Source organism: Canis lupus, chromosome X, assembly GCF_048164855.1.
Source record: "Canis lupus baileyi chromosome X, mCanLup2.hap1, whole genome shotgun sequence".
Classification (NCBI taxonomy): Eukaryota; Metazoa; Chordata; class Mammalia; order Carnivora; family Canidae; genus Canis; species Canis lupus.
The window spans coordinates 114,193,635-114,221,236 of NC_132876.1; the positions used below are offsets into that span (position 1 = coordinate 114,193,635).

Consider the following 27,602-nt stretch of genomic DNA (forward strand, 5'->3'; position numbering starts at 1 on the left):
GTGTATTTGTTATTGCCTGTTGTCAATTCCAGTGCCTGTGGCTGGTCCAAGTAGTGAGGATTCTTATGTGCATTCTCACAGGTTAGTGACCTTCCAAGTTCAAAAATTCTCACTAGATTCTTTCTAGAATGGATGAAATCGTCAGTCTTTTCAACACTGTCCTACTGCCTCTCTTTCTCTTTAACACTAAACATCATTGTGTGCACCTGTTGAACCACACAAGTTCAGGGGTTGAACTTAAAAATAAGCTTTCCTTATGACTATTAACACTACTGAGCATTCCCTAAATGGGTGTGATAAAGAAGTTAATTTTTTCCTCCCCACATACAAGTATCTTCATCTCCCAGAATTTGGATATTCAGAATGTGAACTTAATATTTCCCAGATATGGGCCCTGTCTTACTTCCTGCATGAAGCTATGCATAGCATCATAGATTTGTTTTCTTAGGGTGTGTGGTATGTGGATCCTATGATTTATGTTTTAATGAAGCCAATCAGATAGAGATTTCCTTCATACTCAACTGAGTGTGCATCTGAATAAATCAAAATTTTAAAGATAGGCTGCTGATAGAACTTGCTTTTTCTAATATAAGGAGAAGAACTGGCCATCACCCAGTGAGCCCCACATACATATGAATCATGGAGAACTGACTCTGAGGTTTGCAGAACTGAGAGCACTCTCCTGACTTAGTGGGCAGATGTAGGCAAACCATGTCACCCTTGCAAACAAGAAATATAAAATAATTACGGTATACTTCTCAGTATGAAATAGTCCTAACAATGTTCTAAATCAGGGTTTTCTCTACCATGGCACTATCAACATTTAGAGGTGGATAATTTTTCATTTTATGGTGGGCTTGGAGTTACCCTGTACATAGTAGGAAATTTAACAGTATCCTGGCCTCTACAGACAGAATGCCAATAGCACCCATCCCTTAGATGTGACAACCAAACCTGTCTCCAGACATTGCCAGTGTCCATTGGGGGCAAAATTGCTCAGGCTGAGAACTACTACTCTACACCTTTGGAGAGGAAAGAGATGAGAGACCTTATGAAAGATTCTCATATGTTGATCCTTTGACTTACGGTTCAACGGATTCATTTGCTTTGATTTGTTGGGTTGATTAGACTTAGCCATAGTAACATCTGCATTTCTTTTTTTTAAGATTTTATTTATTTATTCATGATAGTCACACAGAGAGAGACAGAGAGGCAGAGACACAGGCAGAGGGAGAAGCAGGCTCCATGCAGGGAGCCCGACGTGGGACTTGATCCTGGGTCTCCAGGATCCTGCCCGGGCCAAAGGCAGGCACCAAACCACTGCGCCACCCAGGGATCCCAACATCTGCATTTCAATAGTCGCCTTTTAGAGTCAGTTTACATTCTAATTGGGTTAGAGGGGTCTTCAAGGGTTATCTACAACTGGAAAAAGTGCCCTTGTACTTAGGAAGTTTAGCCACAACCTGTAATAGTGGGAGACAGAATGGAAGAATTCAGCTTGCTCCTAATTCTTTCCACTTCTCTTGTTTAGACACTATAGAGTAAAAGTACGAACTCATTATTTCAATCCTATGATTATAAAAATCGCTGTACATGAGTCGAATCTTACTGTGCAATCTAATTTTCCATTGTACAAGAAAGATAAGAGGAGGGACTCCTGGGTGGCTCAGCGGTTGAGCGTCTGCCTTTGGCTCAGGGCGTGATCCCAGTTCCGGGATTGAGTCCCACATCGGACTCCCTGCGAGGAGCCTGCCTCTCCTTCTGCCCGTGTCTCTGCCTCTCTCTCTGTGTGTCTCTCATGAATAAATACATAAAATCTTTTAAAAAATAAAAAATTAAATAAAGACCCTCAAACCTGGGTGGCTCAGAGGTTGAGTGCCTGCCTTTGGCTCAGGTTGTGATCCTGGGATCAAGTCCCACGTCGGCTGGGTCCCTACAGGGTGCCTACTTCTCCCTCTGCCTGTGTCTCTGCCTCTCTCTCTGTGCCTCTCATGAATAAATAAATAAAATCTTTAAAAAAAAACAGAAAAATAAGAGGAATGAGAATGAGGGAGAAGAAATGTAGCTATTTTAATATGTTTAATTTTAATCTGTAGAAAATGCTCCCCATTAAATTGAACAAAAGCTTTATGACCCAGAGTCTGTTATATAGTGGTGGAGAAAGTAGATACTAAAATGAACAATCACTAAACAGAATTTTACTACGTGCTATGGCTTTTTTATTGTATGAGCTTTACTCATAGGAACTCACTTTATTCTCACCAAAATCTTATGAGGTGAATACTATTAACTCCATTTTACAGATGAGAAAACTGAGGCACAGAGAGGTTTATGTGTTTGTTTGTGTTTTTTAAGGGTCCTTGTCTTCTGGCCCTCACCAGTGGGGTCCCACCTCCCATTGGAATGGGAAAATCTAAGGCTTTGGGAACAGTGAGGAGGAAATAGCTCAGGGCTTCTGGGTCTCCTGAGTGGAGGGAGACAGGGAGAGAGAGAGAGAGAGGAGGGCTTCTAAGCTGTTTCCCTCCTGGGGACATTGCCTTCAGGTTTGAAGTTAAAGCTGAATAAAAATAGTTTATTGTCCTTGTAGGTTTATCTCCACTCAAGGTCAATGAGAAGATGGTTGAGATCAGGATTCAGGTATTTCTAGGTAAAGTGTCTTAAATAATATTTCCCGATATCTTTCCAATCTTCTATTCCTCCGTGAAACATGAACAGCAGTGGGTAGAAAGTGGCACATGTTATGAAAAGGAACGAATTGGGTACTTGAAAAGGGTGCTTGAAAGAGTGGGATTATTTCAGCCTTGTAGGACCAGGAAATTATCTTTTGAGGAATTAGCAAATTAGCTAAGAGTTAAAGGATAGATAAGGGGTCGGGGGAGAAAATCACAGCAAAATGAGTGCTGAATTCTTTCCTTGCCAACTTACTGTCATCTGAGACCTTTTAATCAGGGCCTCACATTCTCACCCTATTGTCTGGTCAGTTTGAAGCCCCATATTTTCTCCCTGGGAGGTTGAAGTCTTAATAGTGTGTCAACATTCCTTTTAAAAGGCAGCTTCTGGTGATGAGCACCAGGTGTTGTATGAAAATGTTGAATCACTATATTGTCCACCTGAAACTAATATAACACTGCAGGTTAACTAGCTGGAATTAAAATGAGGGGCGCCTGGGTGGCTCAATCGGTTAAGCATCTGCCTGCCACTCAGGTCATGATCCAGGGGTCCTGAGATCAAGCCCCACATTTGGCTCCCTGCTCAGCGGGGAGTCTGCTTCTCCTTCTCCCTCTGCCCCTCCCCCCACTCGTGTACTAGCTCTCTCTCTTTCAAATAAATAAATAAAATCTTTAAAAACAAAGACAGCTTATCATTAGGTGGCCTAAAAACCATAACTGTGTTCTCAAGCAGCCACAATTTCTGTTTAGTCACTGAAAATAAAGAAGTGAGGGCTCTGTGGGCATCTGGGAGTATCTAAAATCAGACCCATTGCCAAAAGTCAAGTGTGGTGTGGCCAGATAATAAAAAGAAAGGAAAAAACAAAAGAAAGGAAGAAACTCGGGTGAGGCTTTAAAGTTCCTCTAGGAAAGCTGTTATAAACATCACATGGTACGAAAATTCCTTATTGGAACTAAGGAAGTAACATAAATACAGGATTTTACCACATAGACCTAGGGCATCAGCTTCTGATAGACTGGGGTTGGCCCAACCATAGGGATTTGCAAATTCTGTCAGTTGAAGATCTGGGCTTGATTGTTTCTGAGAAACTCTGCTTTAGTAAAATTGACAGTGGCTGCTTCATGAGATGTAGAAAAGATAATCTAAGCAAATACACCTAGTCAAAAACTCCCTGGCCCCTCCTTGAAAGTGACCCCATTTCATAACTTGATTGTTTGGTAAACACCAGGCATTCTTCCCATGCAAGTCAATGTAATCTCAGGCATTCTCTCAGTAAATATCTTCCTTGAATAAGTCTTAATGCCAGTGTCACTGTGGAAAATTATTTGCTCTTGTGGGGTTTTTTGTTTTTGTTTTTTTACCTTTTACATAATCAACCTGTATTGTGTTACAGAGCTCCGTTCCCCAAGACTTTTTTTCACTGGGAATAGTGAACATTTAAAAATGGTGTTTTGTTTTTGTTTTAACTCAGGCACAACCTATCTATTAGGGTCTGTGAGGATTTAGTGGTTCATGACTAACTGGGCCAGAACTAGGGCGTGTTAAGGCCTCCGGTCCAAAAGGTAAGGGGGTGCCACAATCCAAGTGCTCCAGGTCAATATTTTATTGCCAGATTTAAAAACTTCATTGTTAATGAAAAAAATCCAAGGGGAACAAAATATCAAAATTTTAAGTAAAAACAGGATCTGACCCTTGTACTTGTGTGCTCATCTCACTTGCCTTACCCTAATCACATTCACATTGAAAAAACAGAGTAGATCATTAGAGTACATTAGAGGTGTTTGTTTCAAGTATGCCTGTGTCTCAGAGATGGATACTGGATCATAATGTAAGATCTAAAACATGAACTCTGAGCAATAGCAGTTAAGATCAGGGACTCTGGAGCCAGAAAACCTGTGTGTGTGGCTTTGGCATTTTGCTGAACCTTTGTTTTAGTTTTCTCATCTGTAAAATGGAGATAAGAATACTGCCTTCACATTGACAGGATGACCATGTAATTTATCCAAACAAGGGTAATTTTGAGAGTGAAAATGGCACTAACAGTACAACTCTCTGATGTTATTTATTACAAAATAAAAATGCATTATCAAATTATAGAGTTATCTTGCAAAAAATGACAAAGGCATTAACTTTCAGATGCTCAACAGCAAGACTGCTCAGTCTGTTTTGTTTTTTGTCCATTGAACCTATGATTTTCCATGTGTTCTACTGACCCCACCAAGTGGTGGCCTAGTGATATCATGGACTTTGTGTGCCATGTCATGGACCAAGGCTGGCACCCCAAGTGGCCAGCAGGATAGCAGTGTCCCACCACTGACAGAGGCCAGAATCCTTTGTCCCCAGTCAGTTGTGTCAAAGTGTACTTCATTTTGAGACCAGCAATCTCCCTTTGAGGTATCCTGGAAAGAGAGTGATACGACATTGCTTCCAGAAAGGGTCAAGAAGCCAAGGATAGTGATGGTTATTTTTTAGATTTTACTACATGTTAAAGTGAGAACTTGTCCACTGCACGTGTATACCCCCACCCCAGAGGATTATGCCATGCAGAAACCCGATAGAGACATCAACCAAAACCATTTCATTTTGTTTTAATGCAACTACTAATAATTTGTTTAAAATGAATAATCCATAACAAATGCTAGATTACACCAAGGCATCAGGACAATATGCAAGACCAGGACTTCCCATAGGAAGCTGGGCTGTAGGATCACACTATTCACCTAGTTGTTATGGGGATTAAAGCAACTACTGTATGGAAAGTGCCTAGAACAGTGCCTGGTATATAGTAAGCCTTCAATCAGAGTTAGCTCTCATTACCATTTTTTTTCTTATCATGGTTCTGACTTAAAAAAACTTAATGTGCTACCTTAGAGAAGAAGATACCATTTCCTAAGGGACACATAAGTGGAAATGTCTCCTAATCATTTTTTTTTTCTGAAAATGTTAATTTTCAATGAAAATAAGAGCCTTGACTACAAAGGCCCAAACATGATTTATTTTATTCCCCACCTTGTTATCAAGTCTTAAATTTGTTAATTAAGCTTCATATTTCAAATGGCCATTTTGAGATGCACAGTTGAACTCCAGAACATCTCCATGCAAAACACCTAAACTTAGATTCCTCAGTTTTTTTTAAGACAAAGCAATGACTACCAGTGCCAACTGGCATCTCTAAGGAGTCTCCCCTTAATGCCCAGCACTGTCAGCCATCTCAGGTGTCCTTCTTGCTCCTCTTTGCAGTGTCCAAACTCTCTTGCTTTCTTTCTTCCTTAACTCCAGCTCCTCTGGAGCCTCTGAAGTTGAGCTCTTTCAGCTTCATCACTGGTTTCCTTTATCACTGGTGTCATCTACCAGCTTCCAGCCCTTAGTAGTTGATGACTTTAGGAACTATTTCATTATTAACTCAATACCCATTAATGCCACTTTTCATTGAGCGTCTTCAATAATCTAATGGATAACTGGCCCCATCCCTGGCCTTCCAATTCCCTGACTGCCTCACTGTCAGTTTTCCCTCCAATTGACCATGAGCCATATGCTCATGGTCATACCCTTGTCCTTGTCTTTACCTCCTGTGATATCTTGATTTTTGAGCATTTATTTATCTCTCCCACTCATTACTGGCTTCTGTCCTTCTGGCACAGTTATTTTAATATTCTTATTTCAGCATGTTGTTGACCCCTCAATGAAATGGCCAGTCTGTGAATAGCCAGTGTCCCCTTCATGTTCTCACTTTACTACCTTAGAGTCCCTGTTTGATCACTACAACTCCCTTGGAAGCACCCTTAATGGCCCTGCTCTCCCTCCTTCTTTCCCTTCCTCTCTTCCAACTCCTCCATTGTCTTTTTTTAACCAACAGTGTTTTAACATGGCAAGTGCCTTCCTTTATCCCCATCACCAATTTCTCCCATCTGGTAACCATCAGTTTGTTCTCTATAATTAAAAGTCTATTTCTTGCTTGATCTTTCTCTTTTTTTCCCCTTTGCTCGTTTGTTGTTTCTTAACTTTCATATGAGTGAAATCATATGGTATTTGTCTTTCTCTGACTTATTTGACTTAGTATAATACTTTCTAGCTCCATCCATGTCATTGCAAATGGCAAGATTTTGTTATTTTTTATGGCTGAATAATATTCCATTGTATATATGCCACATCTTCTTTATCCATTCATCAATCGAAGGACACTTGAGCTGCTTCCATATCTTGGCTATTGTAAATCATGCTGCTATAAACATAAGGGTGCATGTATCCCTTTGAATTAATGTTTTTGTACTTTGGGGGTACATATCCAGCAGTGCAGTTGCTGGATTGTCAGGTAGTTCTATCTTTAACTTTTTGAGGAACCTCCATACTGTTTTTCACAGCAGCTGCACCAGTTTGCATTCCCACCAACAGTGCACAAGGGTTCCTTTTTCTCCATGTCCTTGCCAACACCTGTTTGTCTCTTATGTTGTTGAATACCTATTTTTTCAAAGTATTCCAAAAAATAGAAAAGGAAGGAAAACCTCCAAAATCATTTCATGAGGCCAGTATCACCTTGATACCAAAACCAGTTGAAGACACCACTAAAAAAGAGAACTACAGCCCAATATCCCTGATGAACATAGATGTAAAAATTCTCAACAAAATACTACCAAACCAAATCCAACAGTACATTTAAAAAAATCATTCACCATGATCAAGTGGGATTTAATTTTGGGTTTCAAGGGTGGTTTAATGTTTGCAAATCAATTAATAAAAGAAAGAATAAGAACCATATGATCATTTCAATAGATGGAGAAAAAGCATTTGACAAGGTACAATATCCATTTATGATAAAAAAAAAAACTCCAACAGTGTAGGTTTAGAGGGAACATACTTCAACCTAATAAAGGCCATCTATGAAAACTCACAGCTGACATCATCCTCTAGGAGGAAAAACTGAGAGCTTTCCCCCTAAGATCAGGAACAAGATAAGGATGTCCACTCTCACAACTTTTATTCAGCACAGTACTAGAAGTCCTAGCCACAGCAATCAGACAACAAAAAGAAATAAAGGGCATCCAAATTTGGTAAGGAAGTAGTAAAGTAAAACTAACTATTTGTAGATGACATAATTATATATATATATATATATATATATATATATATCCAAAAGACTCCACCAAAAAAAACTTCTAGAAGTGATAAATGAATTCAGTAAAGTCACAAGATATAAAATCTACATACAGAAATCTGTTGCATTTATATACACCCATAATGAAGCAGCAGAAAGAGAAATTAAGTAAACAATCCCATTTATAATGGTACCAAAAATAATAAGATACCTAGGAATAAACCTAACCAAAGAGGTGGGAGATCTGTACTCTGAAAACTAAAATACTGATGAAAGAAATCGAAGAGGACACAAAGAAATGGAAAGGCATTTCATGCTCATGAATTGGAAGATTTCTACAATAGCCTCCTAACTGATCTGCTGCTGCTACTCTTGACCCCATGGACCATCCACTTGATAGCCTGGCATTTGCTATGTTGAAACTAATCTGTGAATTCTAGTCAGTTAGAATAAAATCCATCCCTTTATACTGGCTTGCAAAGTCCTATATGAATCTGAAATCACCTGTTCCTCTAACCTCATTTTCTACTACTTCATCTTCTTTTCCCCTGACTGCTCTAATATTGCCCAAGTTTCTGCAAACTTATAATATGACTCACTTGGGACTCCTGTGAAAAGTACTAACTCTTAGTGACCGTTCCCGCCCCCTGCCCGCCCCCCCACCCCCACAGCTTCTGATTCGGAGGTTTGGGAAAACGTACAAGAATCTACTTTTAACAAGTGTTCCATGTGACTCTTACGATAAGATACAAATACAGCCCAACAATCTTCCACATAAGCATTCTAAGGAAGTCCTACCAATTATTCAGAATTGGGAAGCAAAATGAAACTCATTTTCCATCTCTGGTCTAAGACACTATGCAGTCAGTGGCCATCTACTATGTAAGCCAGGGAATTCTGGGAATGTAGTTTATGTGCTGAAATACCCTCACATTCTAGTAATTTCCTGCATGGCACAAGTGCCACTTTGTGCAGACTCCTCTGGATGAGGTTGAAGAAATGGTTATCATCAACAAGAAGGCAAAGAAGAGAAAACTGAGAAAGGCTTGATACTCAATAGCATACAGCAAAGAATATGTGTGTGTGTTTCCCTAGGCTGTGGTAGAACAAAATGTTCCTAAGAGATAGAAAAGAGAAACAGATCAACCAGCCAGATACCAGTCCAGAGTATGTGCAGGAAACACTTCTGTAGATGAGGTCAGGACTCTGTGAGCTCATACATATGCAAGCTCCTCAACATAACCAACGTCTAAATCACAATAAATGTTTAGCTTTGCATCTAGGTATTTGGAGCATTGACAGTGAAACATTTTTGGTTTTGTTCCAACAGAGTTGTATATAACTATGGCTTCAATAGCAAGTTTAATTTCTCAGATTTTAGAGGAACAGATTTTGAAAAGTATCTGTCATTTACTGTGTGTTAAACTTTAACTTTAGTTCTCTAGTGACATTGTTACAAGCACTAGCATCCTCCACATTAAAGGCCATGTTTCTTTTCTAGAATCAGAAACTGAAAACAAGTGCAAGCTGTCTGGTGTCCTGTATAAAAGTGGATTATAAACCAGGGTGGTGCTTTTCCAACACGTACACACACTAAAATTACCTGGGGGGAATTTCAGAAATCCTGACTCCTGTGTGCCCCATCCCAAGATTGGGATTTAATTGCCATAGGGTGTGGCCAAGATTTGGGATATTTGAAAGATCCCCAGGCTATTCAAATGGGCAGGCAAAATTTAGGAACCTGGAGCTAATGATTTTGAGCATCTATTTGAACCCTCAAACCTCTGGATAGTGTAAAATTTGAGTTTATGCATTAAAATTTAAGTCAAGACAATGAGATCAGTTTGATGGGATTTATCAAGTTGTGACCAACCTGGGTAGGGACCTTATTTACATAAACCAGAGCAATTGATGAAAAAGTCAGTCGAAGAAGTTATGTATACAAAGTCACATATACACAAATTATTAATGTTCAAAAAATCAGGATTTTCAGGCAGTTTTGTCAAACTGAGTATATATCTCCAATTAGAGTTGCCTGATAAAACAGGGCTCCCAGTAAAAATCTTAATTTCAGATAAACAAATAATTTATTAATATAAAATAATTTATTAATATTAATATGTGTCTCCTATGCAATATTTGGGACACATTTATACCAAATGCTATTTATTTATCTAAAATTCAAGTTTAACTGCATGCCTTATGTTTTTATTTGCTAAGTGTGACAACCCTGCCCCAATTTTAAAGGACGAACCTAAGCAATAAGCCAGTATAGTAGGACACATCAGGACAAAAATGAACCTTAGCATCTCGCTCATCATGTATTCTATTTTCTGAATTACATTGCCTGGTTAACTACCTCAAGCTCTACCTGACTTTGTCTGCGCTGAGGGTCAACTGTACCTTATTCTGTCTCTTCTGTCGTCTCCGGAGCCGCAGGAACTCCTTGTGTTGCCTGGAGACAAAGTTCACTGCTGCATATTCCAGTAAGGCAGCAAACACAAACAGAAGGCACACCGCCATCCAGATGTCAATCGCCTTTACATAGGACACCTGAAAGAGAGAGACAAGAGGGGGCCACTGTGAAAACCTGTGGGGAAATTGGGTTCCTAATGTTGTGAGAAGCAGAATACCTCATTTTCCTTGATTTTCTATCCTTTCCTTAAGAGAATGCTTAAGCATTTCCCATTCCACTTTGCAGATTCGGGGCTGAGCAGTGAAAAGTACATGCTCTCTGCCCCAGGCCCTTGTTCATCTCTCTCAGTATAGCCCATCTGCTCAAGTAGTCTCATCCCGGAGACCGGCTCCGAAGATCACTACAAGAATTTCCTTCATGGAAAACAAAACAAAACAAACTTTGAAACTGCTTATTCCCTTCCATTTTTTTTCTTACTATTTAAAAGCTAGTGTAACTAAGATAATTCCCAAACCTGGATGAGAAATAAGCCATGTGTGGCTTTGGGCCCTTCAAAAACCTATTTGTAATTTCCATCAATCTAGTGGTCCTGACAATGAAAACAAATTTCTTTCTTTTTTTTTTAAAGATTTTATTTATTTATTCATGAGAATACACAGAGAGGAGAGAGAGAGGCAGAGACACAGGCAAGGGAGAAGCAGGCTCCATGCAGGGAGCCCGATGTGGGACTCCATCCCAGGTCTCCAGGATCACGCCCTGGGCTGAAGGCGGCGCTAAACCACTGAGCCACCCGGGCTGCCCTGAAAACAAATTTCTAAAGAGTTTTAAGCTATCACAGTTCAAAAATATTCAACCCAAATAAAGCATCAGGTTCTGGTCTTGGGAAGGTATCTGGTTAAAAAGGAAATTTTATAGCACTTTCTATGGTTGGCCAAGTGTTCGGTATATATAATCTTAAAGTTTGAGAAATCAGATTCTGAAAGCAAATAGTTTTTACTTGCAATGGAAAGTGCTACTCACCTTACCTCATTCCCAATTATTTTTTAAAATAACTAGATGATGTTGTAACCTACTGGACCCCAGACTACAAAGGATGCTTATCAAACTGCTAGCTGAATGTGTACTCTCTAGCTCTAAATTTTTTTTAAAGATTTACTTATTCATTTAAGAGAGAGAGAGAGATTGAGGGAGAGCGCACATGTGATGGAGGGCAAAGGGAGAGAGAGAAGCAGACTCCCTGCTGAGCAGGCAGCCAATGCAGGGCTCCATCTCACCACTCTGAGATCATGACTTGAGCCAAAATCAAGAGTCAGACACTTAACTGACTGAGTCACCCAGGCACCCCACCCTAACTTTTAAAAAAAGTTTTATTTATTTGAGACAGAGAGTGAGAAAGAGACCCTGTGAATGTAAGAGCATGCATGGGGTTGGGGGAGAGGGAGAGGGAGAGAGAGAATCTCCTGCAGACTCCCTCCTGAGCACGGAGTCCAATGCAGACTCAATCCTACGACCCTGAGATCATTACCTGACCCCAAATCAAGAGTCTGCCTCTTAACCAGCTGAGCCACCCAGGCACCTCTAGCTCTAACTTTTAAATACGGTTTCCAATTATTTTGATAGCAGACACTGGGTATTTACCAGCCAGTATTGTAAGCATTTTATCTGTATTTTCTAGCCATTACAATAACTGTATTACCCTTATTTTCTGATGAGGAAACTGGAGTACATAAGGGTTAAATTATTACCCAAGGTCACAGAGCTAATTAAATGGCAGAGCTAAGATTGTAATTGGATACCGGTCTGACTAGTGGATTTCCTTTCCCCCCACCCCCCCGCCACCACACACACACACACACTACTAGGATTATAGTTTGTATCTTACATTTCTCTTTGACCTTTATAGTGAGCATTTCTTACATCATTTAACTTTCTTCTAAATCATACTTGCATAATGGTCCAGACCATGATTAATAATTCTGTATCATAGGGCATATAGGTGATTTTTAGTTCTATTTTTTGCCACTATAAAATTTGGGGCTATGAACGTTCTTCCCCCAAAATATTTGGCTGTATCTCTGATTATTTGTTAGATCAGTCCTTAGAATGGGATTATAGGAATAAATGATAGGAAAACAGTCTTCTGACTTAGAAAGTTAGTAGTAACACAGTAGATGTAAAAGCAGAGGCTTCAGAGTGAGATGACCCAAGTAGAAAACAGCACTCTTTTCCTAACTCTATAATTTTGCCAAATTGTTAAACCTCTTTCTGCCTCCCATCCTTGTCTGTATAATAGGGACAATAATACCTATCTCAGAGTTATGTGGATAAGATCACTTAATATATACAAAGTGCTTAGAATAGTATTTGGTACAGAATAAGTGCTATATAAACATTTGCAATTATTTGTGTACATAAGGATGTGATTTTATTAATGGAGAAATTTTGGAAGAGTGAGAAAGATCAAGGAAAATAAAAATCCACAATCCTAATATATTCCAGTTATTATTTTTAAGGATACCATCTGCTTTACACTATTTGTCTCAGTCAACCTGAACTACTGGTCAGTCCCACATATGTTGTGACAAAATGGTCCAGCACTTTATCATCTCCAGCACTTTGAATATATCACCTTTCCTACCTGGGATACTTATTCTCATTCTTTCTGATTCACAGACTCTTCAGAATCCTTCAGTACTTGACTCATGCCAGCTCACCTGGGAAGCCTCCCCAACCTTACTACTTTCTCTCATCTGAGTTAGGAGCCACTTTCCTTTGCTTTCTCATCTTTCTCTGTTGAACCTGTCCCTTTTTACTCCATGAACTTCTCTGACCCTATCACTAGAGCATAAGCCGTTTGTTTTGTTTTTTAGACAGGCTCTATATATTATTAACCTTTGTATCACCAACATAGGACCTGGCAAATAGTGAGTAAGCATTAGCTATGTAGGATGGATGGATAAATCAATGATTGATTGACAGAAGGAATGAAGGAAGTATCTGGCCATCTTTCCATCTTTGTATTAAATTTCAATAATTTTATACTATATAACCTTACCCGCAGTTGCATGTATTTGATATTTCTAGGAGTGGACTGTGAGTGGATTTTAATTCTCTTAGCACACTTAGCATGCCTGGAATGTTTCTTCCCTTAATAAGCAATCATTTGTCTTGTGTTTGCTCTTCTAGAGCAATCCTGTTCCCCTGTAATTTGTCTTATATTTGCTCTTCTGGAGCAATCCTGTTTTCCTGTAATAATAGAACATTACCAATCACAGCATTCCCAGTTATATATTATTCAGAAGACCATAAATGTTTTAAGACCCAATAATGAGAGGAATTTGTCAGTGCCTGAGATATGTCCATACCAAGAGCTAAGTCCAAGAGAGCTGACCGCCACTCCTCCCCTTCCTGGTGTTTACAGCATTTAGTAATTTGTAAGCCTTTTCCTCAACTCGTTCTGGCCATCAGCAGGCCAAGCACATATTTGGCTTCTTTTATAGCTGCTCATAAATGAGCCCTTTCAGTCTCTTAAACATTTTGGTTGGTCTCTGAGTTTCCTCCAAATCATGAACATCTTTCCAGCATTGAAGTGCTGGCATTAAATGCATTATTCACACGGATTTAGAAGGTGTTGTGAGACATCTATTACATATGATGTGATGTCCCTCAGTGCTAGTCTCTGAGGATTGAAATGCCTTTTTGTTGCTTTTACCCAGCTCTGATGTCAGATTCTCTCACTTTGGCTGCTAATCCCTAGATGTTGTTAGCTCACATCTTCCCCGTCACATTCTTTTTATGATTCTTGGGTTTACATGATTGCTTCCTGAACTACTTTACTACAATCTTGCAAAAAATAGTTTTCAAAGGTAATTAAGCTCTCAAAATGCTATTATGACTCAGTGAGTTGGTATCTTTCCAGGCATATTTAATTCAGGAAAATAAACATTGAGGGCATACTATGTGGAAGGCACTGTACTAGGTGCTGGTGGGAGGGGAGCAAAAGGTATATGGATAACAAAGATGCACATTGATACTTCCCAGATCATACTTCAGAGGACCTTGTTCACACTGTGCTCCAGGAAGTGCCATTCCCATACTTCAGGGAGCAGCAAATTATGGCCTATGGATCAAGTCTGGCTCACTACATGTTTTATAAAGTTTTATTGGAACACGGCCATACTCATTCATTTACATATTATCTATGGCTGCTTTTACACTAAGATGGCACAGTTGTGACAGAGCCCATGTGGCCTGTAAAACCTAAAATACATACTATGTTGTCCTTTACAGAAAACATTTGCTATGCCCTGACCTAGACTGTAGTGTCATTGGGTTTGTCCTGGGGTTGTACATCACAGTAGTGCTGCTTGGTGCTTGAGAAATTTGTGGTCTACTGAAGGAGACAGTCAAGTGAACATATCACTGATACAAAGTAGATGGTCTCCTGTGCCAGGGTAGAAGAAAAACCAAAAGGCTGCTAAAATGTGGGGAGGTTGACAGAGAAGATCAGGAAAGGCTTCATTCTTTAGTGATGTGGCATTTAACTAATGTTTGAAGAAGGTCAGGATTTGGTGGATGGAAACAGCAATGAAAACAAAGCCATGAGGATCGGAGAGTAGATGGGCTCAGGGATGGCAAAAAACCTATTAGCCAGGGTGTGCTAGGTACCTGGGAAGTACATGGTGGGCTGCGAGCAGATAGACTGGGCCAGATAGGCCAAGCAGAGGGCTTTGGGTTTCAGACGGCTCATAACGACAAGCTGATGATGGTTTTGAGGCGGGGTATAGCTGTGTAAGTCATTTTCTAATTATCCTGATGGTTTTTTTTTTTCTGTCTTCAAAAGCAAGAGTCTTAGCAAAAGCAGACGTTTTCCCTCCTTACCAAAAGTTGTGAAAGGGAATATAAGGGAAGGGAGAAGAAATGTGTGGGAAATATCAGAAAGGGAGATAGAATGTAAAGACTGCTAACTCTGGGAAACGAACTAGGGGTGGTAGAAGGGGAGGAGGGCGGGGGTGGGAGTGAATGGGTGACGGGCACTGGGGGTTATTCTGTATGTTAGTAAATTGAACACCAATAAAAAATAAATTTAAAAAAAATAAACACATTAAAAAAAAAAAAGTTGCCTTCCTTCCTCCTGCCACTTTCAGCTCTACACAAGGCCTGTTCTCTGCAAGCTTTCCAACAACATCTCCGAATCCTTTGCTGGATTTTCTTCTATTTGTCATGTTTCTTGAACTCTACCTCTTTAATTTTCCTTCTATCTTCATATCCTCAATGAATCTACCCATTGGATTCTATAGTTTTCTTCTTGTTCGTGTGTGTGTGTGTGTGTGTGTGTGTGTGTGTGTGTGTGTCCTATAGCAGAGATTGGCCAAGTTCTCATGAATCCCACTTCCTTTCCTGGGACACTAGTATAAAAAATTTGGCAGTTCAGTTGAATCCCCCGTGCAATGTGGGCAGAAGTGATAGATGCCACTTTGGGGCCTCTAAAATCTCCTATGAGGTCCTTATGATTTAACCCTTCCACAGCCACCTTGGATGTCACTGATTTCAGATGGCAGTGCCAAAAGATGGAAGAAGCCTGGATCCCTAAAAGACCTAGGGCCACCCACTCTACAGAAGAGTATAATTTAAGTGAGAAATAAACTTTCATTGTATTAAGCCGCAGAGATTTCAGGGTTCTGCGTTTCTAACACTCCCAAATCCATCATTCAGTCCTGACCTCTCACCTCTCATTCCTGTCATAACTCTAAAATGCCTGCAGTTAGTATCTGAAAAATCAAACTCATTAAATGCCCCTCTTTCCCTTTCATCTGATTTGAATCTTCCCACTAGCAAACATAGTTTTACCATTGGTTCCTTCCTTGCCTTCATCTCTAATACTCAATCTGTTGTAAAAGCTCAACATTTCTTTCTGCAAAGTACCCTTGGGTACTTCTCTCCATTTTAAATATATCACTACAACCCTGGCAACTAACACTTCAACCTGGTTATTATAACCTTCTGACTGAGTCCCCCACTCCTTGTATTCAATTCTTCTCTGTGCACTTTATCCTTTTGCTTTTGCTAGATTAAATTTAAAATGCCAATTTCATGTTGCAACATACCTGTTTAAGAGTTGCGGAAGCTGCCTATTACCAGCTCTAGTATCCAAGATCTTGCACAGCATGTGTCCACCCCAGTTAATCTGATTCCACTCTTTCCTAACATGAACCTTGTACTTTGTTTAAGTAATTCTGCTTATCCCTGAGGGAGCCAAGTCCATTCCTACTGAGAACCCCAGTGGTTCATAACTGGGTGTGGTTTTGCACCCTAGGAGGCACGTGGCAATGTCTGGAGATATTTTGGGTTGTCACAACTAAGGGGAGGTGCTACTGGTGTCCAGGAGGTTGAGGTCAGGAATGCTGCTAAATATTCTATAATGCACAGAACAACCTCCACAATGAAGAATTATCTGACCCCAAATGTCAATAATTCAGAGGTTAATAAACTCTGAAATGGAGAAAGCAAAAACTCTCCCAGCCCAGGCATCTATATGTAGTCCAGTGGTTCTCTACTGGGGACAGTATTGTTCTGAGAAGACACTTGGCAATGTCTGAAGATGTTTTTGGTTGTCCCAACTGGAGAGTGGGGTTTTGCCACTAGCTTCTAGTGGTTAGAGGCCGAGGATACTGCTGTAGATGCCCAACAATGCATAAGACTGTTCCCATGACCTAGAATTACCCAGCCCTACATGTTAATAGTGTTAAGGTTGAGAAAAACCTGGCCTATATGTTTTTTATCAGCATAGACATCCTTCCTGCCTTTCTGCTACCTGTTTATTGCCAGATAATTCCTCAAGGAGTAGTTCAAATTCCATCTCCAGACTGATGCTTTCTCTGCCTATTCTAGTCCACAGTGGTCTTGCCCATCTTCAGAATTTGTATTATACCTACAGTTAGGATTGTACAGTTTAGTCTTTGCTTCGTATATGCATTTTTTCTTCACTCAACTAAAGTGTATGATACCGGGGGATAAAGATCCAAAAATGTCTTTTGTATCTATGCCACCAAGGACAAATCTTTAAGTATATCATAGATGCCCCATAGTTTCTGTTGATTGACAAGTTATCCAAAACATATATAAATTCAAATTCCTTTCACAATCAATGCTTTTTATGAAGGATCAGCTACCAAAACAAAACTGAGAAAAACAAAAACTAAAAGGAAAAAATTAGCTTTGGTCTTTATAGGTGATAATATCCAGCTCACTATTTATTTGCACTAAGGGAAAGAAGCATACTTATTATTTTCATTACCTTACAATTTATGTAATTTGCAAACTACTTAAAGAGGTAGAGCCAGTCGAATGGGTTAGATTTTTGTGGCACTAAATAAACATTTACCTGGTATTTGAACACATCAGTTAGATAATGGAGTTTAGCTCATTGCTCAGTTGTTTTGGCATCACGTTGACATTTCTTAAGATATTTTGCATCAGTGGTTATTTTCAGTACTGTCTTGGCATTTTTTAAAAACTTGGGCAAGTTTTCTTGAGTAAATTTTTTATTAATTATATACTCAGATCAGTTTCAAAAGGGAAAACCATCCCTGAATTTACTTACTTTAGTACCATAATATGTTTTGTTTATATTAAAAAACTACACCATATTCCATGTCATGGAGCTGATTGTTTAAGGGTTGGACCATTTTCTGCCCAGGGTTTATCCTCCACAGAGAAGAGTGAATCATCATTGTATGAGGATTGCCTGAATGTCCTTACAGCTTGGATGCCCTCTACATCCTTCATGGGCAAGTCACTCTCCTTTGACAATTTGTCAACAAAAATATATCCATATTCTCAGCTTCTGAGCTGACCTCAGAGAGCTGTGACATTCCTCCAGCAGACAAGCAAGGAGGGTTAGTTATGTGCACATATGGAAAGAAACTCTCAACAGTAGGGAAAAATCACAAATTACTGTGATAAACCAAGTAGCATTTTTTTAAAATAGGCTCCATGCCAGCGTGCAGCCCAATGTGGGGCTTGAACTCATGACCCTGAGATCAAGACCTAAGCTGAGATCAAGATTCAGATGCTTAACCCATTGAGCCACCACGGTGCCCCCAAGTAATACTTTTTAAAAGAAAAGAGGCAAAATGGATTCATAGGGAAATCTCAAAATGCTAAGATATTTTTCTTTAAGTGGAATGGTCTCTCACACCCACCTGTTTGAGTCTATATTAATTCTCATACTATACATACAAACCATTGCTAAACCAGAATAGAAGCTTTTCTGCTGTGTACAGTACAATTGCTTTTTATCTAATTTAGAAGGCAAAATTTTAATTAACCCTGGTTAATGCAGCTGTCAAAATGAAAGATACCTGTTGGTCATACTAGCCTGACTTGTGCTTTCATTATGTAGAATAGAAGCCTTTGGCAACTCCAATGAACTTGTCCTTTATTCAGTGCTATGAAGTACACCACCACTCTCTCCATCCCCATTTTATGGGGGAGAAAAATAAGTTTATTAAATGCATATCAAAAGCTTATACAGCTGGTAATCAACAACAGAGGAAATGAGAAATTCTGGCTTTGATTTTCTGTTTTGACTCTTACCTACATTCAGTCACTGTAAAAATATCATCTGAAAAAATATAGACAGTTGAATTAATCCTAGTGCCAAAGATTTGTGGTGTTGTACAATTTTATCTTTATAATTTCACTGCCAAGTTGCCATTTTTATTGCCTAATTAAAGAGCTCACATCTGCTGTTTAAGGCCAGGAAAATCAGATTGCCTTGGCAGAGAGGGATGGTGGCAGCACTGAGTACCTGGCCCAAACCAGTGTCACCACCCCTACCCCATTTTCTCTCTAGTCTTATGCTCTTGTTGGGTTCTGGGTAGAATATTGAGTAAACACTATTGTGAAGGTGCTGTTTGTAGAAACAGCCATTGGGTGGCAGTGCCTCCAAGCCTGGTATCTGTAGGAGGCAACTAGAAAATGGTACTCTAAATCACAAAACTTTCATAAAGGACAGACCTGAACAACCTTCAGGGACCAATTAGTTTGTTGAGTGGTGCACAGGCCTAGCTAGCTGGTATCATTTACAAAGATGAATCAGTTTCTCTCTATGATGGTGGTCCAAAAACTGTTCAAAGTAGCTTGCCAAAGTGTACTACCCACATGAATTTTTATGGGTAGAGAAGCTAAGAAAAGGGTAGAACTGCCAGCCCCAGAATATATAAGGACTCTTAGGTGATATCTGCTATTAGGGGTGCCAAAGGGACACCCTGCAGAAAGGCTCCCCCAAGTCTCTCAGCCTTGTGCAAATGTAGCCATCTAGGGAGGAGGCCAAGGTGATGAGGAAGCGGCATCTGGAAAAAGGGGAGGAAGCAGGACTAGGGGGCATCTTCTCCCCTGTGCTTGTGTTTGCACGTGTCTCATCACACTCCCAGCTCATGGCCGGGAATACGGATTTCTCCCACAATCTGCTTCCCGTAGCTGCACCCCTAGTGCCAAAACAAGGGCAGTGTATTCTCAAACAAGGGCAGAAATGAAGAGGGAGTGGGAGCCAGGAGCAAATGCCCACTAGTGAAAAAACAACCCCGGCGAAGAAAAAAGCCAACTGGATGATCTCCGTGTTAGAAAGACAACCACCAGCTTTTGGAGGATGATGATGATCCTCCACTTTATTAAGAGATATTTGTGTCGTCAGATAGATATTTGTGTGTGTGTGTGTGTGTGTGTGTGTGTGTGTGTGAGAGAGAGAGAGAGAGAGAGAGAGAGAGAGAGAGAGAGAGATTGGGGAGAATATGAAGATGGGAAAGTAAGAAAGGAAAGGAATAGTTTTTGAGCCAGGCCAGCTTGGATTTAAATTCTAGCTGAATGGCCAGTGAAATTGGGAAAATCACTTAACCTTTTAAAATCTCAGTTTCCTCATACTGAAGTAGGGGCTCAAGGATTCTAGTGTCATGGGATCACCAAAGGATTGAATAAGACACTATGTAAATCTTAACACTCATTTGGCAGATTGCAGACCCTCAATCACAGTGGTTTGCCACTGAGGAGCTCCTGTAGCCATTGGGAAATTCAAAACTTGCAAAATTCAAGGCAATTTTCCCCGGAGGAATAAATGTAGAATTTATTGTATTTCATGTTCTGTGCATGCAGTAAGACTTTATTAGTATTTTTACATTGCCCTATTTCAAATTCACATAAGCTAAGTTCACATAAAATGGAACCTCATTGTAGTGAATACAACAAATATACAGTGACAGAGGAATATGTCACAGGACCTGATATATGCTGTTACCAAAACATGACAATGAACCACCACTATCAGCAACAAAAAGCTTGCAGCAACACACCTCTAGGAATTATTTCCATTATAAAGATAAGAATGCTCCAGTTTACTCATCAGCTACCACGATCACATGGCCACAGAGTGGTTGTGCTGCTCTTCCCATCTACCTGATGTGACTCCACACTCAGTGCTTTTTTGGTTCACTGATCCCTGTGGGAACCTTCCTCTCTGGGGAGCGAGTCAGGAGAATTCCTCACAGACTGTGATTTCACCAGATGACAACATCTGATGTGAAAGAGAAGTGGGAACGTGCACACGGTTGGGCAGCGCACAAGGAACCGCAGCACCGTCACTCCTGTAGCCGTGGAGATACTATGAACATAAGTGTTTAAAGATGAGCGATAACCACTCTGTTCTTGATTTGCTTTCTCAGCAGTTAGTGCTATTTCCACTTCTTTAGTGATTCCCTTACACACCCCACCCAGGTGCAAATTTCATACTTGCAAGCAAGGAAGGAGAAGGGGGAGAAGGTTAATACAAACAGCTCAGTCTCATTCTCTGGACTAAGGCTGAGTGAAAGGCCTTGGAATGATGGCCAGGGTTTATAGTGACAAAGGTTTTCTCCAGCTTTCCATTTGGTGCTCCCCAGGGAGGAGGCTTGATGGGAGAGGGAATATGGCAAATCTGAGGCATCCCTACCTCCTAGACTGGGCTTGTTGGCTTATCATTTCCAGGTTGGCAGTGCTCCCTAGAGTAGGATAAGGAGGCCAGATCAGGAAGGCAGCCTTGGCCAAACCTCTCACCCTGACCATTTCTGAAATGCAGAATGTTGGAATGCATGGGCAGGCCAAGTACTGAGTGTGTGCAGGCTTCTTGTCACCCCACAACAATCCTGATGGTGGGTTCCTGATTCACACCAACTTCTGAGATGATCAGAAGGTAAGTCCAGTGAGGAATGGTTGGTTCTGAACTATAAAATGGTGACAGTCTGAGAAACCCAGTTAAGCCTACAATTATAGAGAAGCCATTTCCTCAACAGCACCTAGAATCCTTTGATGACTTCAGGGTACAAGAGACTTCTCCGGGTGCTGACCTTCCCCACAATGTACCCGAGTCCTCCAAACACTGGATGCCACATCCTGGGGATAAGGATAAGTGTTCTTTTGGTGGAGGGACAAAGACTATTAAACAGCTGAGGACATAGTGTGAGATGATAATTGAATGGCAGAGTCCGTGGTAACTGAGAAGTTGACCACCCACCTCCTGGCTTCTGGCCTGGTTTAGCATCAGCTTTGTACTTGCTGCATATGAGCTCACAGTGGAGGTAGCAGGCCAGTGAGGATGTCTCCATAGAACCTTGACAGAAACCTTCCCTTCTTGGCTTGAGACTCTGAGCGCTCATGCCTGGTGCATGCTAATCTAAAGCTCCTGAAGCTCATCAGCGGCCTACTGTTTCAGACCACTCAAAGTAAGACTGAAATGGAAAAATTCCAGGCTCCCATCAAGTTCCAGGTTACATGTGGGGAGGAGAAAACAAGATAAGGAGCTACAGGTCAGTCAGGACTAGAGAATTAATGGATACAAAAGCCACTGGCTGGGCTGGTGATCTCACTTTTTGTTACTGTAAATTACCAAAGAGCTGGCCTCTACTGTATCCATTTCCTGTAGCCTAGCAGCGTTTTGATTCAAGTCAGCTCTATGCCTTTCTCCTCACCACAAAAATCAGAAGCACGAATCACCCACTAATAATTACTTATTTGCAAAATATACTAGCCTGCAGGAGTCTGTTAGTAATTAAAAAGAAATCCTACAGCCTCTTGAATAAAATGACAAAAATAGATGTGCAAGCTCTTTGAAGAAATTAAAAAAAAAGACCCTGCCATCAGAAAGCAGTATTATTATATTTCATTTTTTTAAAGATTTTTTTAATTTATTCATGAGAGACACAGAGAGAGAGAGACAGAGAGGCAGAGACACAGGCAGAGGGATAAGCAGGCTCCATGCAGGGAACCTGACGTGGGACTCCATCCTGAGTCTCCAGGATCACACCCTGGGTAGAAGGCGGCACTAAACTGCTGAGCCACCTGGGCTGCCCTATTATTATATTTCAATATGGAAATGTACAGACTAGTAAAAACAATAAATTGTAAATGTGAAAAGATTTTGGTAGGACTTATTGAGCACATCAGTTTCTAATATATCAGTTGTATATATCTGCTTCAGAGAATTACAATTGATCTCAATCCCTTGGTGGCAATCAGTCCTGTAGGATTATAGAAACTGAGAGGAGGTAGCAGGGCTGTGATGGAGAGATCAATGAGAAGATGCCAGGGATATGTGTTTTGGCCTTGCTATTGCCTGACTTTGCAAACTCAATCACATCATTTCACCTTTCTGGGCCTCAGGTTCCTTCTTAGAAAAAGAAAAGGCTCGGATGATCATCTTTAAGGTTTCTGCTATTCTTTGATTCTGTGACTCAGGGGAGAGAGAAAGTGATGAGGGAGGAAACCAAGTCAATAGCAGGATGGGGTCCCAGTCTCAAGGGAGCCTTCTTTACCCTATGCCCTGCTTTCTTACCACCTTCAATGTCATCCATCCAATAATGTATATTCATTGAGCTCTTCTGTGTGCCAGGCAGAACTTGCCTAAAATGGTGAATTCCTTGCTTAGCAACAAATTGCACTGATGGAAAATATTTATGTGTAGAAGACTGATGTGGCAGATGCACTGAGTTCACCTACAAATTCAGTGGGAAAGTCTCCTAGAAATGGTCAGCAACTTACCTCAAGCCCCTGAGCCTCTCCGTTCTTCTGCCTAAGATATTTTTTCTGGTGCTTTAACAACTTTTTCTACTTGTACACAAGGAAGCCTAGAACACTCCTAAAGGCAGCCCTCAACTAGGGAGGAGTGGGAGCTGAGTTGGTAGATAAAGACCTCAGATTTCAGATTATTGGTGGGACAAGTCCAGTGAAGATTCTATATGGTTTTTCAGAGGATCCCCAGCAGGACTGAACCCTGGTTGCCCTCCATGGTAACCAATTCCATAATACACTTTATTGGCTTTTCCCCTTTCCTTGTTTACTCCCCACATTCTCATTTGTCCTTCTTCAGACCACCTTCCAAATGAACTCTCTGTACCCAAATACTTGTTAGAGGGCCCACAGTTTACTGAAACAAATGACCCAAACCTAAAATTGGATCAGGGAAGCCTGACACAAATATGATGCCTGCCATATCAGGCACCATTTAGAAACCAGGATGGCAAGCAAACCAGCCACACCTCCTCCTGAAAATGTCTTATCGACAAAAGCCCTATATCTGGCTGGTTTGCACATCATCAATAGGAATGGAGTGTCAACATGGTTCAAAAACCAATCTGGAGAAGTATCAAATCAATTTGGGATCTAGTACCCATATAATTTAATACCCATCACTTCCCTTTTTGTTCTACACAGATAGTTTTGAACTGATCATATTAGAATTGTGTAACTACAACAATCATAATAACAATAACTATTCAATAATATGCAAGAGTTATCCAACATATACTAACCCTCTTGGGTCAGGGAAATAATGAGAGCACTTTATTTACAGAAACATAATCTGTTCTATGCTAGATATGATGTTTGTTAGGAAGATTGAGTCACAGCTATCTTTTGAGCTTATAAGGATGGACATATTATGAAGGTACAAATTGTTCCTATTGACAGGACACCAATTAAAAATGTTAACGACATTACACTAAAAGACCAGTGAAGACTTAGTTTTAATAGCGGCCCCCAATGATTCTTGCCTCCTGGTATTATAACCCCCTCCCTTTGACTCTGAGCCAGACCTAGTAACTTATTTCTAACAAATACATTACGGCAAAGTGATGGGATGTTACTTTCATTATTAGGTTATAAAACATAGACTTCCATCTTGCTTGTACTTTCTTTCTTGCTGGCATGCTCTCTCTGGCTCTTTTCACGGGCTGGGCTTGGCGGAGAAGGCTCCCTGGCAAGGAACTGAGGGTGGCGGTCAGCCAACAGTCAGTGAGGAACCAAGGCCTCCGTCCAACAGCCCAGAAGGAACTGAATTCTGCCAACAACCACATGGGTTGGCTTGGAAGTGGATCCTTCTCTAGTTGGGCCTTCATATAAGACTGCAGTCCTAGCTGACACCTTGATTTCAGCCTCCTGAGAGACCCTGAGACAAAGATCCCAGCTAAGTTTTGCCTGGATTCCTGATCCATAGAAGGTAAAGATTAAAATGTTTAAGCCACTAAATTTAGTGGTGTGTTGGGGGGGTGATTTGTTATATAGTGATAGTTAACTAATACATGGTGTCTTCAGGAGAAGCAAGAGGGAGAAGAGAGAATGAAAGGGAAAGAGATAAGTTGTGTACTTTGGGACTCACAAAGTCAGAATTTGGTAAGATTTTGTGGTTTAGTTTTAGACCTTTTATTTTATTTTTTAAAAAGATTTTATTTATTTATTCATGAGAGACACACAGAGAGAGGCAGAGACATAGGCAGAGGGAGAAGCAGGCTCCATGCAGAGAGCCTGATGCGGGACTCCATCCCGGGACCCTGGGATCACAGCCTGAGCCAAAGGCAGATGTTCAACCACTGAGCCACCCAGGTGCCCCAATTTTGGACTTTTTAAAGAGGAAAGTTTAGTTAAAAATTAATAGCTAAGGTATCTGGGAAGATATCATTAGCATAAGAGAACAAGAACCATAATACATTCATTTTTAATCTATTCATTCAAGCAGGCTCTCTGCTTAAACATATATGAAATAGCTATTCAAAATCAGTTTACCTGTCACAAACAACTGTCTATGGGTTAAATCTGTCCTACTAGTTTCCTTTGTACATAAAGTTTAATTAGAATGCAGCCATACCCATTCATTTATATACAGTGTGTGGCTCTTTAGTTACTACTTACAATGGTATAGTTGAGTAGTTGCAATAGAGCTCTTACAGTTCAGAATGCCTAATAGATCTAGCCCTTTACAGAAAAAAATTTTGTCATGTATTCCTGAACTAATCATATATTGTAGTTCAAGCTAAACACTACCCAGGGTAGTCTGAGCCAATAAATTTTCTCTATGTTTTGATCAACATAGAAAGTAAAACTGGATCATTCATACTCAAACATTCCATTGTAAGTTTTTTTTTCTGGAACCACTAAAATTCTCATCTCAATTGCTTGTTGCTATTGTGTATACAGACATAGAATCCTCAAATGAACTGCATATTTTTAGCAGTCAGTCAACAATTCCTTGTAAACTGTTCCATAGATGATGGCCATGCACTCTATTCATGCTATGTTGGCATGGGGGTAAAACCCATTTGCACCAGTGTTTGACTTTGGGGGTCCAAATCAGGCCTTGCCTCTTCCTAGCTATCTACTTTGTGCAAGACACTTAATCACTCTGTGCCTCAGATTTCTCAGCTGAGTAATGGGGACAGTAATGAAGCTGATCCCATGGGTTTGCTGTTAACAATTGAGATATACATGAACTAACAAGGGGGTAGTGCTTACAGCTGGGCCTGGGACTTTGTAAATGCTCTAATGTGTTAACTCTGATTGTCACGGTGGAGCTGACCTCTTGGACTCCCATCCTGCCATTAGAGTTGATGCCTTGAGTACTGCAAATTAGTTAGATTAATTAATAGTTTCATCCAATTTAGTATCTTCATTAAAATTAAATATGGAAGTCAGTCTCGTGTGACTTCTTCCTGGATGGAAGCACTTCAGAGATTTTGGGCAACTGCTCTATCTTAAAATCAATGCTATCAGGAATGACTGATTTTCCTGGCACTCTTCTTGTTTTAGAATGACCTTTTGGCCTGAAATGGCTCAGTTTTACCTTTAAATCCCCAACTGTTTATTTTTAGAAAACTGGGCAAAATTATTCATGTGGAATTTAGATAAACAGAACGCAAACTGTATATTTGCTCAAATCCTATTTAGAGATTCATTTATGCTTCTGTAATTCATAATTGAATTTGATCTTTTCCATAAACTTTTGTTGAGCCTTATCCAGTATTATGACTCATGGTGGTAATAGTGAAGGCATTTATGAGTAATATTATGAAAATACAAAGTTTGTGTAATTTTTCCCAGTTTCTCTAACATTCTGAAGCATATTGTCACAATAAATAATTAGTATCATGTATGTTGTGTAGTATACAAAGAACTTTCAAAAATATTTCAAAATGCAATTCATTCTATCTTCACATGCTATAGTCGTGCAGATACTAAGGTCAGGTAGCTTGAGAGATTTCCCTAATGTCAAAGAATTAGTTAAGGGCAAAGCCAGGCCTTGAACAGGATTCTTTGTCTAGCCTTATTTCCAATGTGACATCGCATGTGCATTCTAGTTTTAACACTTGGAATATTTTTATTATACTCTAAGTCTTTCATCAGCATATCTCCTAATACCTTAGACCTAACAATTAATTGGAATATTTGATTAATCAGAATAGAAAGAATCACTATTTCCAGGGGATTTTTGCCTATGAAAAGGGTTTGGCCACATGGTATCTTAGATTCTTCCTTATTCTTTTACTTGTCTTTGCTCATTGATAACAGATTTTTGTGTTATTCACTGTTAAGATATTTGTACCATGCCTCAGTGATGTGGATAGTCAAGGACCGACTCTACTATCCCTTCCCCCAGTTTGAGGATTGATCAAGTTCAATATTTGCCTGGCTTATCCATATTAATTCTCCATTGGTGACTGAGGCTAGTTAGAGTAATTTGCAAGGACTAGATGAAAAAACACCAATCCGAATTTTAGAGCTGAGATAACTTTCTAGATGAGCCCTCATTTTTCAGATGAGGAATGGAAATGAAAAGGCCAAGATTGTCTATGACTGCCTGCTTTAAACTATGCTGATCCCATGCATTCTGAAAGCATAATTAAGCATGGAGGTGGAGGTGCTATTCAGAAAAGATAAACAGCAACTAACTCAAGATGTATTTGGATTAGCAGGCTCCCATTTGGGGATGAACATATGTCCTGAAAAATTAAGTTATAGAGTCAGTCACTACTCATTGCAAATTACTTTAATAAAATTGGTACTTAACTGAGACTGGCCTAATTGGCTGGAATTTACATTGTAGAAGGTAAAAAAAGAATCAAGGAG

At 40.1% G+C, this 27,602-nt stretch overlaps 1 protein-coding gene across 4 annotated transcripts in view; it reads right to left on the reverse strand.

The window, feature by feature from the left end:
• Nucleotides 1–27,602, reverse strand: part of GLRA2 (glycine receptor alpha 2) — a 173,575-nt gene that overhangs the window by 25,969 nt on the left and 120,004 nt on the right. For all 4 annotated transcript variants that reach the window (XM_072816449.1, XM_072816448.1, XM_072816450.1 and 1 more), the window contains one exon: nt 10,166–10,315. In XM_072816449.1, coding sequence (XP_072672550.1) covers nt 10,166–10,315 — 150 coding nt within the window. The remainder of the gene's footprint in view (nt 1–10,165; nt 10,316–27,602) is intronic.